Genomic DNA, 12,987 nt, shown 5'->3' on the forward strand with positions numbered 1-12,987 from the left:
CCCCCCCCCCCCTACTCTGCCCCCCCCCCCCCCACTCGGTCACCCCTGCCCTACTCTGCCCCCCCTGCCCTACTCTTACCCCCCCTCCCTACTCTGCCCCCCCTCCCTACTCTGCCCCCCCACCCCTACTCTGCCCCCCACCCCTACTCTGCCACCCCCCCCTACTCTGCCACCCCTGCCCTACTCTGCCCCCCTGCCCTACTCTTCCCCCCCCTCCCTACTCTGCCCCCCCCCCCCCTACTCTGCCCCCCCCCACCCCCCCCTACTCTGCCCCCCCTACTCTGCCCCCCCCCCCTACTCTGCCCCCCCCCCCCCCTACTCTGCCCCCCCTGCCCTGTCCAGTTCTGGGTTATGCATGATCATGTCTGTACTGTGGATCTGCCTCCAGGCTTGTTGCTTCCTCCACTTGTGATGATGCTGGACTATAGTAATTTACATACCATCTATCACGTTTAGTTCAAGTTAAATCTAACAGGTTATTTTATCTGTACGTTGTCTATAAACACACACAGGGTGTCGATGACTTTATTTGTACAGCTCCAGTATGTGTAACAGATTGTATGGATAAAAAATGGGGTATAGGGTACCATTTGACCAGGGCCTATGGGGTATAGGGTACCATTTGACCAGGGCCTATGGGGTATAGGGTACCATTTGACCAGGGCCTATGGGGTATAGGGTACCATTTGACCAGGGCCTATGGGGTATAGGGTACCATTTGAACAGGGCCTATGGGGTATAGGGCACCATTTGACCAGGGCCTATGTATGGGGTACCATTTGACCAGGGCCTATAGGGTACCATTTGACCAGGGCCTATGGGGTATAGGGTACCATTTGACCAGGGCCTATGGGGTATAGGGTACCATTTGACCAGGCCCTATGGGGTATAGGGTACCATTTGACCAGGCCCTATGGGGTATAGGGTACCATTTGACCAGGCCCTATGGGGTATAGGGTACCATTTGACCAGGGCCTATGGGGTATAGGGTACCATTTGACCAGGGCCTATGGGGTGCCATTTGACCAGGGCCTATTGGGGTATAGGGTACCATTTGACCAGGGCCTATGGGGTATAGGGTACCATTTGACCAGGGCCTATAGGGTACCATTTGACCAGGGGGTATGGGGTATAGGGTACCATTTGACCTGGCCCTATGGGGTATAGGGTACCATTTGACCAGGCCCTATGGGGTATAGGGTACCATTTGACCAGGGCCTATGGGGTATAGGGTACCATTTGACCAGGGCCTATGGGGTATAGGGTACCATTTGACCAGGCCCTATGGGGTATAGGGTACCATTTGACCAGGGCCTATGGGGTATAGGGTACCCTTTGACCAGGGCCTATGGGGTGCCATTTGACCAGGGCCTATTGGGGTATAGGGTGCCATTTGACCAGGGCCTATGGGGTATAGGGTACCATTTGACCAGGCCCTATGGGGTATAGGGTACCATTTGACCAGGGCCTATGGGGTATAGGGTACCCTTTGACCAGGGCCTATGGGGTGCCATTTGACCAGGGCCTATTGGGGTATAGGGTGCCATTTGACCAGGGCCTATGGGGTATAGGGTGCCATTTGACCAGGGCCTATGGGGTATAGGGTACCATTTGACCAGGGCCTATGGGGTATAGGGTACCCTTTGACCAGGGCCTATGGGGTGCCATTTGACCAGGGCCTATTGGGGTATAGGGTACCTTTTGACCAGGGCCTATGGGGTATAGGGTACCCTTTGACCAGGGCCTATGGGGTGCCATTTGACAAGGGCCTATGGGGTATAGGGTACCATTTGACCAGGGCCTATGGGGTATAGGGTGCCATTTGACCAGGGCCTATGGGGTACCATTTGACCAGGGCCTATGGGGTATAGGGTACCATTTGACCAGGGCCTATGGGGTATAGGGTACCATTTAATCAACGCCACCTTCACAAACAGATCTGGGACCAGTCTAATCAACAGATCTGGGACCAGTCTAGTCTAATCAACAGATCTGGGACCAGTCTAGTCTAATCAACAGATCTGGGACCAGTCTAGTCTAATCAACAGATCTGGGACCAGTCTAATCAACAGATCTGGGACCAGTCTAATCAACAGATCTGGGACCAGTCTAATCAACAGATCTGGGACCAGTCTAGTCTAATCAACAGATCTGGGACCAGTCTAGTCTAATCAACAGATCTGGGACCAGTCTAGTCTAATCAACAGATCTGGGACCAGTCTAGTCTAATCAACAGATCTGGGACCAGTCTAGTCTAATCAACAGATCTGGGACCAGTCTAATCAACCGATCTGGGACCAGTTTAGTCTAATCAACAGATCTGAGACCAGTCTAGTCTAATCAACAGATCTGGGACCAGTTTAGTCTAATCAACAGATCTGGGACCAGTTTAGTCTAATCAACAGATCTGGGACCAGTCTAATCAACAGATCTGGGACCAGTTTAGTCTAATCAACAGATCTGGGACCAGTCTAATCAACAGATCTGGGACCAGTCTAGTCTAATCAACCGATCTGAGACCAGTCTAATCAACAGATCTGGGACCAGTCTAGTCTAATCAACAGATCTGGGACCAGTCTAATCTAATCATCCGATCTGGGACCAGTCTAATCAACAGATCTGGGACCAGTCTAGTCGAATCAACAGATCTGGGACCAGTCTAGTCTAATCAACAGATCTGGGACCAGTTTAGTCTAATCAACAGATCTCGGACCAGTCTAGTCTAATCAACAGATCTGGGACCAGTTTAGTCTAATCAACAGATCTGGGACCAGTCTAGTCTAATCAACAGATCTGGGACCAGTCTAGTCTAATCAACAGATCTGGGACCAGTCTAATCAACAGATCTGGGACCAGTCTAGTCTAATCAACAGATCTGGGACCAGTTTAGTCTAATCAACAGATCTGGGACCAGTCTAGTCTAATCAACAGATCTGGGACCAGTCTAATCAACAGATCTGGGACCAGTCTAGTCTAATCAACAGATCTGGGACCAGTTTAGTCTAATCAACAGATCTGGGACCAGTCTAGTCTAATCAACAGATCTGGGACCAGTCTAATCAACAGATCTGGGACCAGTCTAATCAACACCACCTTCATGGAGGAGTTAGAACTACAAGTTATTACTGACATTCTATCTGCAGTGGATTCATTCATTGGAACTAAAATATCCCATAATAAACCAGTGATTCCTGATTCCCGTGGCAATCTACAGATGACCAGGGATGTCCATGTTCAGAGGTCTCCTCTAGTTTGATTTGCCATTTTCTAGGACAATGGTTTTGGTTTTCCTATGGGGACTTGGGCATTGTGTAGGGTAGTCTGAAGCACATTGAAGAGATGAGAGGGGATACGTGTCTTGGACAGCATGGACCACCACACAGTCCAACCCATGTATCTGTGGTGTGCTCTCGGTCAGCATTCAGCATGACACAGCCTGGTGTAGCAGTAACCATTAGTGCATGATGTTTCTCTGTGCTCTGTTGGTCTGGTCTGGGCTGGATATGATCGTTATCGTCTGCTTTTTTCCCCTCCCTCTACAACCTCACAACCCTGTCCATTTGAATCCATCATTCTGTTTTGAGCCTCATCTGTGCTGTTCTTCTGCCTGCATGTTTTAAATCCCTGTTCAGAGTCGTTATATAACCTGGTGTTATCTAGAGAACATGGGCCGGCAGCCCCCATATATAACCTGGTGTTATCTAGAGAACATGGGCCGGCAGCCCACAGTAATCAATTCCAAATCCTCAGGTATGGTAGAGGAAGCTTTGACTAAATCTGTACTCCCATATTCTATTGACACAGATTCCTCCCTTTTATCTCCCTCTCTCTCTCTCTTTCCTCCCCCTCTGCCTCCTCTCCCCCTCTGTCTCCTCTCTCTTTCCTTTCCCTCTCTCTCTCTCTCTCTCCTCCCTTTTATCTCTCTGTCTCTCTCTCTTTCCTCCCCCTCTGTCTCCTCTCCCCCTCTGTCCTCCTGCAGGGTAAAGTGGCCCAGACAGCCTGTATGTCAGCGTGTAAGCACCTGTCCACGTCCCTGATGCAGATGCTGTTGGACAGCGAGCTGAAACAGATCAGTATGGGAGCCGTTCAGCAGTTCAACCTGGACGTCATACAGTGTGAATGTAAGTGGACTTAATGGGAGTTTAGCCATGCAGTGTGAATACACACACAACTCCCTATCACCCCCATGGAAACGGTCAGGGAGAGGGATTTAATCGTAGAGGGCTACAGTAGATGTCAGTGTGAATGATTGACAATACACACACACAACTCCCTATCACCCCCATGGAAACGGTCAGGGAGAGGGATTTAATCGTAGAGGGATTTAATCGTAGAGGGCTACAGTAGATGTCAGTGTGAATGGAAGTAGAGGGACTATTAGGTAGAGGAGGAGTTGAGCCTAATGTTGACTACATCCCTATTGTCACCCTATTCCCTACATAGTGCACTACTTTATACTACAGCCCTATTCCCTATATAGTGCACTACTTTATACTACAGCCCTATTCCCTATATAGTGCACTACTTTATACTACAGCCCTATTCCCTATATAGTGCACTACTTTATACTACAGCCCTATTCCCTATATAGTGCACTACTTTATACTACAGCCCTATTCCCTATATAGTGCACTACTTTATACTACAGCCCTATTCCCTATATAGTGCACTACTTTATACTACAGCCCTATTCCCTATATAGTGCACTACTTTATACTACAGCCCTATTCCCTGTATAGTGCACTACTTTATACTACAGCCCTATTCCCTATATAGTGCACTACTTTATACTACAGCCCTATTCCCTATATAGTGCACTACTTTATACTACAGCCCTATTCCCTATATAGTGCACTACTTTATACTACAGCCCTATTCCCTATATAGTGCACTACTTTATACTACAGCCCTATTCCCTATATAGTGCACTACTTTATACTACAGCCCTATTCCCTATATAGTGCACTACTTTATACTACAGCCCTATTCCCTATATAGTGCACTACTTTATACTACAGCCCTATTCCCTATGTAGTGCACTACAGCCCTATTCCCTATATAGTGCACTACAGCCCTATTCCCTATATAGTACACTACGTTATACTACAGCCCTATTCCCTATATAGTGCACTACTTTATACTACAGCCCTATTCCCTATATAGTGCACTACTTTATACTACAGCCCTATTCCCTGTGTAGTAGAAGTAGTGCACTATGAAGGGAACTGGAGTGCCATTTGGGACACGGACTCTGCCCTCAGAATGCCCTCCGCTAAACGGCTGTGACAGAGCAGAGATGACTCTCCTGTCTCTCTCTCTCTCTCACACACACACACACACACACACACACACACACACACACACACACACACACACACACACACACACACACACACACACACACACACACACACACACACACACACACACACACACAGAGGGATAGAGAATAGAGATTCACACACACACACACACACCCCCCTCTAGGAATCCAGTCAGTTGGCTCCTCCCAGGTAATCCTCCTGCTGTTAGTCAGAGAGGTGACCTATGACCCTCTAGCCTCTCCCTTGTCACTCTGATACATCCCAAATAGCACCCTATTCCCTATGTAGTGCACTACTGTCGACCAGAGCCCTGTGGGCCCTGTAAAGGGCATAGGGTCCCATTTGGAACACATTCCTCTACCCTCAAAACGAACTCTGCTGAACAGCTGTGTTGTGATAAATATTTCCTCGTACTTACCTGGAAGCTATTTTCCTACAGGGCAGATCACGGTCATCAGGTGTTTCACGGTCAAGTCTCTTAGTGTTTCACGGTCAAGTCTCTTAGTGTTTCGCGGTCAAGTCTCTTAGTGTTTCGCGGTCAAGTCGCTTAGTGTTTCGCGGTCAAGTCTCTTAGTGTTTCACGGTCAAGTCTCTTAGTGTTTCACGGTCAAGTCTCTTAGTGTTTCACGGTCAAGCTGCTTAGTGTTTCACGGTCAAGTCTCTTAGTGTTTCACGGTCAAGTCTCTTAGTGTTTCACGGTCAAGTCGTTTAGTGTTTCCCGGTCAAGTCTCTTAGTGTTTCGCGGTCAAGTCGCTTAGTGTTTCGCGGTCAAGTCTCTTAGTGTTTCACGGTCAAGTCGCTTAGTGTTTCGCGGTCAAGTCTCTTAGTGTTTCACGGTCAAGTCGCTTAGTGTTTCACGGTCAAGTCGCTTAGTGTTTCACGGTCAAGTCTCTTAGTGTTTCCCGGTCCAGTCTCTTAGTGTTTCACGGTCAAGTCTCTTAGTGTTTCGCGGTCAAGTCTCTTAGTGTTTCACGGTCAAGTCTCTTAGTGTTTCACGGTCAAGTCTCTTAGTGTTTCGCGGTCAAGTCGCTTAGTGTTTCACGGTCAAGTCTCTTAGTGTGTCACGGTCAAGTCTCTTAGTGTTTCGCGGTCAAGTCTCTTAGTGTTTCACGGTCAAGTCTCTTAGTGTTTCGCGGTCAAGTCTCTTAGTGTTTCACGGTCCAGTCTCTTAGTGTTTCGCGGTCAAGTCTCTTAGTGTTTCACGGTCAAGTCGCTTAGTGTTTCACGGTCAAGTCTCTTAGTGTTTCACGGTCAAGTCTCTTAGTGTTTCCCGGTCCAGTCTCTTAGTGTTTCACGGTCAAGTCTCTTAGTGTTTCACGGTCAAGTCTCTTAGTGTTTCACGGTCAAGTCTCTTAGTGTTTCGCGGTCAAGTCGCTTAGTGTTTCACGGTCAAGTCTCTTAGTGTGTCACGGTCAAGTCTCTTAGTGTTTCGCGGTCAAGTCTCTTAGTGTTTCACGGTCAAGTCTCTTAGTGTTTCGCGGTCAAGTCTCTTAGTGTTTCACGGTCAAGTCGCGGTCAAGTCTCTTAGTGTTTCGCGGTCAAGTCTCTTAGTGTTTCACGGTCAAGTCTCTTAGTGTTTCGCGGTCAAGTCTCTTAGTGTTTCACGGTCAAGTCTCTTAGTGTGTCACGGTCAAGTCTCTTAGTGTTTCGCGGTCAAGTCTCTTAGTGTTTCGCGGTCAAGTCGCTTAGTGTTTCACGGTCAAGTCTCTCAGTGTTTCACGGTCAAGTCTCTTAGTGTGTCACGGTGAAGTCTCTTAGTGTTTCGCGGTCAAGTCTCTTAGTGTTTCACGGTCAAGTCTCTTAGTGTTTCGCGGTCAAGTCTCTTAGTGTTTCGCGGTCAAGTCTCTTAGTGTTTCACGGTCAAGTCGCGGTCAAGTCTCTTAGTGTTTCGCGGTCAAGTCGCTTAGTGTTTCCCGGTCAAGTCTCTTAGTGTTTCACGGGCAAGTCTCTTAGTGTTTCACGGTCAAGTCTCTTAGTGTTTCACGGTCAAGTCTCTTAGTGTTTCGCGGTCAAGTCTCTTAGTGTTTCACGGTCAAGTCTCTTAGTGTTTCGCGGTCAAGTCTCTTAGTGTTTCACGGTCAAGTCGCTTAGTGTTTCACGGTCAAGTCTCTTAGTGTTTCACGGTCAAGTCTCTTAGTGTTTCGCGGTCAAGTCTCTTAGTGTTTCGCGGTCAAGTCTCTTAGTGTTTCACGGTCAAGTCTCTTAGTGTTTCACGGTCAAGTCGCTTAGTGTTTCGCGGTCAAGTCTCTTAGTGTTTCGCGGTCAAGTCTCTTAGTGTTTCCCGGTCAAGTCGCTTAGTGTTTCACGGTCAAGTCTCTTAGTGTTTCACGGTCAAGTCTCTTAGTGTTTCACGGTCAAGTCTCTTAGTGTTTCACGGTCAAGTCTCTTAGTGTTTCACGGTCAAGTCTCTTAGTGTTTCACGGTCAAGTCTCTTAGTGTTTCGCGGTCAAGTCTCTTAGTGTTTCGCGGTCAAGTCTCTCAGTGTTTCACGGTCAAGTCGCTTAGTGTTTCACGGTCAAGTCTCTTAGTGTTTCACGGTCAAGTCTCTTAGTGTTTCGCGGTCAAGTCTCTTAGTGTTTCGCGGTCAAGTCTCTTAGTGTTTCACGGTCAAGTCTCTTAGTGTTTCCCGGTCAAGTCTCTTAGTGTTTCCCGGTCAAGTCTCTTAGTGTTTCGCGGTCAAGTCTCTTAGTGTTTCGCGGTCAAGTCGCTTAGTGTTTCACGGTCAAGTCTCTTAGTGTTTCGCGGTCAAGTCTCTTAGTGTTTCACGGTCAAGTCTCTTAGTGTTTCACGGTCAAGTCTCTTAGTGTTTCACGGTCAAGTCTCTTAGTGTTTCACGGTCAAGTCTCTTAGTGTTTCACGGTCAAGTCTCTTAGTGTTTCACGGTCAAGTCTCTTAGTGTTTCACGGTCAAGTCTCTTAGTGTTTCACGGTCAAGTCTCTTAGTGTTTCACGGTCAAGTCTCTTAGTGTTTCGCGGTCAAGTCTCTTAGTGTTTCACGGTCAAGTCTCTTAGTGTTTCCCGGTCAAGTCGCTCGGTGTTTCACGGGCAAGTCTCTTAGTGTTTCACGGTCAAGTCTCTTAGTGTTTCGCGGTCAAGTCGCTTAGTGTTTCACGGTCAAGTCTCTTAGTGTTTCACGGTCAAGTCTCTTAGTGTTTCCCGGTCAAGTCGCTCGGTGTTTCACGGTCAAGTCTCTTAGTGTTTCCCGGTCAAGTCGCTCGTTGTTTCACGGTCAAGTCTCTTAGTGTTTCACGGTCAAGTCTCTTAGTGTTTCACGGTCAAGTCTCTAAGTGTTTCCCGGTCAAGTCGCTCGGTGTTTCACGGGCAAGTCTCTTAGTGTTTCACGGTCAAGTCTCTTAGTGTTTCGCGGTCAAGTCTCTTAGTGTTTCACGGTCAAGTTGCTTCGTGTTTCACGGTCAAGTCTCTTAGTGTTTCACGGTCAAGTCTCTTAGTGTTTCACGGTGTACCAGCACCACAGTAATATATGAACCTCATGATACTTATGATACCAACATTTCAGGATACCCTGGTACTGTTTTATATGATACTACCAATCTAAAGAACCAGCTGACTCCTGTTATAAAGTAATTTAGTTAATAAATTCACTTAAAATGGTTTAAGCAAAAACATCTGTCTTTTTGTATGCACCGGTCCAATAATGTCCACTTCACCTTCATGCCATCTCCCCTGTGGCAGCTGTAATCAGCCATCACTCACCTTCCAGCCATCACTCACAGCTGTAATCAGCCATCACTCACCTTCCAGCCATCACTCACAGCTGTAATCAGCCACATCACCTTCCAGCCATCACTCACAGCTGTAATCAGCCACATCACCTTTCAGCCATCACTCACTGCTGTAATCAGCCACATCACTTTCCAGCCATCACTCACAGCTGTAATCATCAGCCACATCACCTTCCAGCCATCACTCACCTTCCAGACATCACTCACAGCTGTAATCATCAGCCACATCACCTTCCAGCCATCACTCACCTTTCAGCCATCACTCACCTTCCAGCCATCACTCACAGCTGTAATCAGCCACATCACCTTCCAGCCACATCACCTTCCAGCCACATCACCTTGACGGCCAAACCCGGACGATGCTGGGCCAATTGTTCGCCACCCTATGGGACTCACAATCACGGCCGGTTATGATACAGCCTGGATTCGAACCAGGGTGTCGGTAGTGACTCCTCAAGCCCTGAGATGCAGTGCCGTAGACCGCTGCGCCACTCACGAGTCCCTGTGGGCCAGGGCTGTGACAGCTGAGTCCCTGTGTGTGTCTTGGTCTTGTACCTGGTGCTCTCCTGAGGCCCCTCAGGGCCCCTGATGCAGGGTGAACCAGAGTTCAGCTCCTGGGTTCAGCAGGCCGGTTCATATGTCTCTGAGGAATCTCTTGACCTCTACCAAACGTAGAGTTCTCCAAGATATTTCAGGTCTAGAAGAGGTTTTAAGGTTTATAGGTGATCATGTTGTGTCTTAATCTTAACTTGACTCTGTTTTGATTTAATTTATTCCCACTGTAAAGCCCTTTATATAAAGGTTGACTTATCCCCTGACAGAATACATATAGCTTCTGTAGGCTTATCAGTGACAGCAGGTGATGGTGGTCATTGACTGTTACTGTCTTCTGATCCTGTTCCAGTGTTTGCCAGCTCAGAGCCTGTGCCAGGATTCCAGGGAGACACTTTACAGCTGGCATTCATCGACCTCCGACAGGTAAGCAGTATACCTCTCATCCTACGGCCAACTGTTCCCCTGTCCTGTGACCCAACACAACCTCTCCTACAGCCAACTGTTCCCCTGTCCTCTGACCCAACACAACCTCTCCTGTGACCCAACAAAACCTCTCCTACAGCCAACTGTTCCCCTGTCCTCTGACCCAACACGACCTCTCCTGTGACCCAACACAACCTCTCCTACAGCCAACTGTTCCCCTGTCCTCTGACCCAACACAACCTCTCCTGTGACCCAACAAAACCTCTCCTACAGCCAACTGTTCCCCTGTCCTCTGACCCAACACGACCTCTCCTGTGACCCAACACAACCTCTCCTGTGACCCAACACGACCTCTCCTGTGACCCAACACAACCTCTCCTGTGACCCAACACGACCTCTCCTGTGACCCAACACAACCTCTCCTGTGACCCAACACGACCTCTCCTGTGACCCAACACAACCTCTCCTGTGACCCAACACGACCTCTCCTGTGACCCAACACGACCTCTCCTCTGACCGACTGGTCCCCTCTCCTGTGACCCAACACGACCTCTCCTGTGACCCAACACGACCTCTCCTGTGACCCAACACGACCTCTCCTGTGACCCAACACAACCTCTCCTGTGACCCAACACAACCTCTCCTGTGACCCAACACGACCTCTCCTCTGACCCAACACGACCTCTCCTGTGACCCAACACAACCTCTCCTGTGACCCAACACAACCTCTCCTGTGACCCAACACAACCTCTCCTGTGACCCAACACAACCTCTCCTGTGACCCAACACGACCTCTCCTGTGACCCAACACGACCTCTCCTGTGACCCAACACGACCTCTCCTCTGACCGACTGGTCCCCTCTCCTGTGACCCAACACGACCTCTCCTGTGACCCAACACGACCTCTCCTGTGACCCAACACGACCTCTCCTGTGACCCAACACAACCTCTCCTGTGACCCAACACGACCTCTCCTCTGACCCAACACGACCTCTCCTGTGACCCAACACAACCTCTCCTGTGACCCAACACAACCTCTCCTGTGACCCAACACAACCTCTCCTGTGACCCAACACAACCTCTCCTGTGACCCAACACAACCTCTCCTGTGACCCAACACGACCTCTCCTGTGACCCAACACAACCTCTCCTGTGACCCAACACGACCTCTCCTCTGACCGACTGGTCCCCTCTCCTGTGACCCAACACGACCTCTCCTGTGACCCAACACGACCTCTCCTGTGACCCAACACAACCTCTCCTGTGACCCAACACGACCTCTCCTCTGAAACACAACCTCTCCTGTGACCCAACACAACCTCTCCTGTGACCCAACACAACCTCTCCTGTGACCCAACACGACCTCTCCTCTGACCCAACACGACCTCTCCTGTGACCCAACACAACCTCTCCTGTGACCCAACACAACCTCTCCTGTGACCCAACACAACCTCTCCTGTGACCCAACACAACCTCTCCTGTGACCCAACACAACCTCTCCTGTGACCCAACACGACCTCTCCTGTGACCCAACACGACCTCTCCTCTGACCCAACACAACCTCTCCTGTGACCCAACACGACCTCTCCTGTGACCCAACACGACCTCTCCTCTGACCCAGTAGCACACTGTCCCTGTAGGTCAGGATTAGCCCTACAGTACCCTGACTCCAAGCCAACTGTTATGGATCCATTAAGCCATCACCAGCTCTGCTAACAGCTCTCTCTTACTCTCTATGTGACCTGGTTAATCTGGGCCTCAGGTCAGGAATGGGTTAGTACTGGTACAGCAGGTTGAGGTTACACAGAAGGGAACCAGCATGTCCCCTCTGGGAGGGAGGGAGAGAGGGAGGGAGAGAGAGGGAGGGAGAGAGAGGGAGGGAGAGAGAGGGAGGGAGAGAGAGGGAGAGAGGGAGAGAGAGAGGGAGGGAGAGAGGGAGGGAGGGAGCGAGGGAGGGAGGGAGGGAGAATCTTACCGTCTGCAAACATTTGGTTTGTCTTAGGAAGTTGTGGCTGAAATAAATTGTGTTAGCCAGCTAACATACTCATAAAGCACCCTGGGATCACTCACTACTCATAAAGCACCCTGGGATCACTCACTACTCATAAAGCACCCTGGGATCACTCGCTACTCATAAAGCACATTTACAGCTCCTGTATCAGGCCAGATCTGGTGCGTCTGTCGAGAGCTCCTGTATCAGGCCAGATCTTGTGCGTCTAGAGAGCTCCTGTATCAGGCCAGATCTGGTGCGTCTAGAGAGCTCCTGTATCAGGCCAGATCTGGTGCGTCTAGAGAGCTCCTGTATCAGGCCAGATCTGGTGCGTCTAGAGAGCTCCTGTATCAGGCCAGATCTGGTGCGTCTGTAGAGAGCTCCTGTATCAGGCCAGATCTGGTGCGTCTGTCGAGAGCTCCTGTATCAGGCCAGATCTGGTACGTCTGTAGAGAGCTCCTGTATCAGGCCAGATCTGGTGCGTCTGTCGAGAGCTCCTGTATCAGGCCAGATCTGGTGCGTCTTGAGAGCTCCTGTATCAGGCCAGATCTGGTGCGTCTAGAGAGCTCCTGTATCAGGCCAGATCTGGTGCGTCTAGAGAGCTCCTGTATCAGGCCAGATCTGGTGCGTCTGTAGAGGGCTCCTGTATCAGGCCAGATCTGGTGCGTCTGTAGAGAGCTCCTGTATCAGGCCAGATCTGGTACGTCTGTAGAGAGCTCCTGTATCAGGCCAGATCTGGTGCGTCTGTCGAGAGCTCCTGTATCAGGCCAGATCTGGTGCGTCTGTAGAGGGCTCCTGTATCAGGCCAGATCTGGTGCGTCTGTAGAGAGCTCCTGTATCAGGCCAGATCTGGTGCGTCTAGAGAGCTCCTGTATCAGGCCAGATCTGGTGCGTCTGTAGAGGGCTCCTGTATCAGGCCAGATCTGGTGCGTCTAGAGAGCTCCTGTATCAGG

The 12,987-nt window shown here is 49.8% G+C and overlaps 1 protein-coding gene across 2 annotated transcripts in view; it reads left to right on the forward strand.

Annotated features, from left to right (window-relative positions):
• The window catches only part of LOC129865232 (exocyst complex component 6-like), a 103,441-nt gene that overhangs the window by 82,843 nt on the left and 7,611 nt on the right, over nucleotides 1–12,987 (forward strand). For both annotated transcript variants that reach the window (XM_055937841.1, XM_055937851.1), the window contains 2 exons: nucleotides 3,980–4,121; nucleotides 9,971–10,044. In XM_055937841.1, coding sequence (XP_055793816.1) covers nucleotides 3,980–4,121; nucleotides 9,971–10,044 — 216 coding nt within the window. The remainder of the gene's footprint in view (nucleotides 1–3,979; nucleotides 4,122–9,970; nucleotides 10,045–12,987) is intronic.

The sequence above is a fragment of the Salvelinus fontinalis genome, chromosome 1 (genome assembly GCF_029448725.1).
Source record: "Salvelinus fontinalis isolate EN_2023a chromosome 1, ASM2944872v1, whole genome shotgun sequence".
Taxonomy (NCBI): Eukaryota; Metazoa; Chordata; class Actinopteri; order Salmoniformes; family Salmonidae; genus Salvelinus; species Salvelinus fontinalis.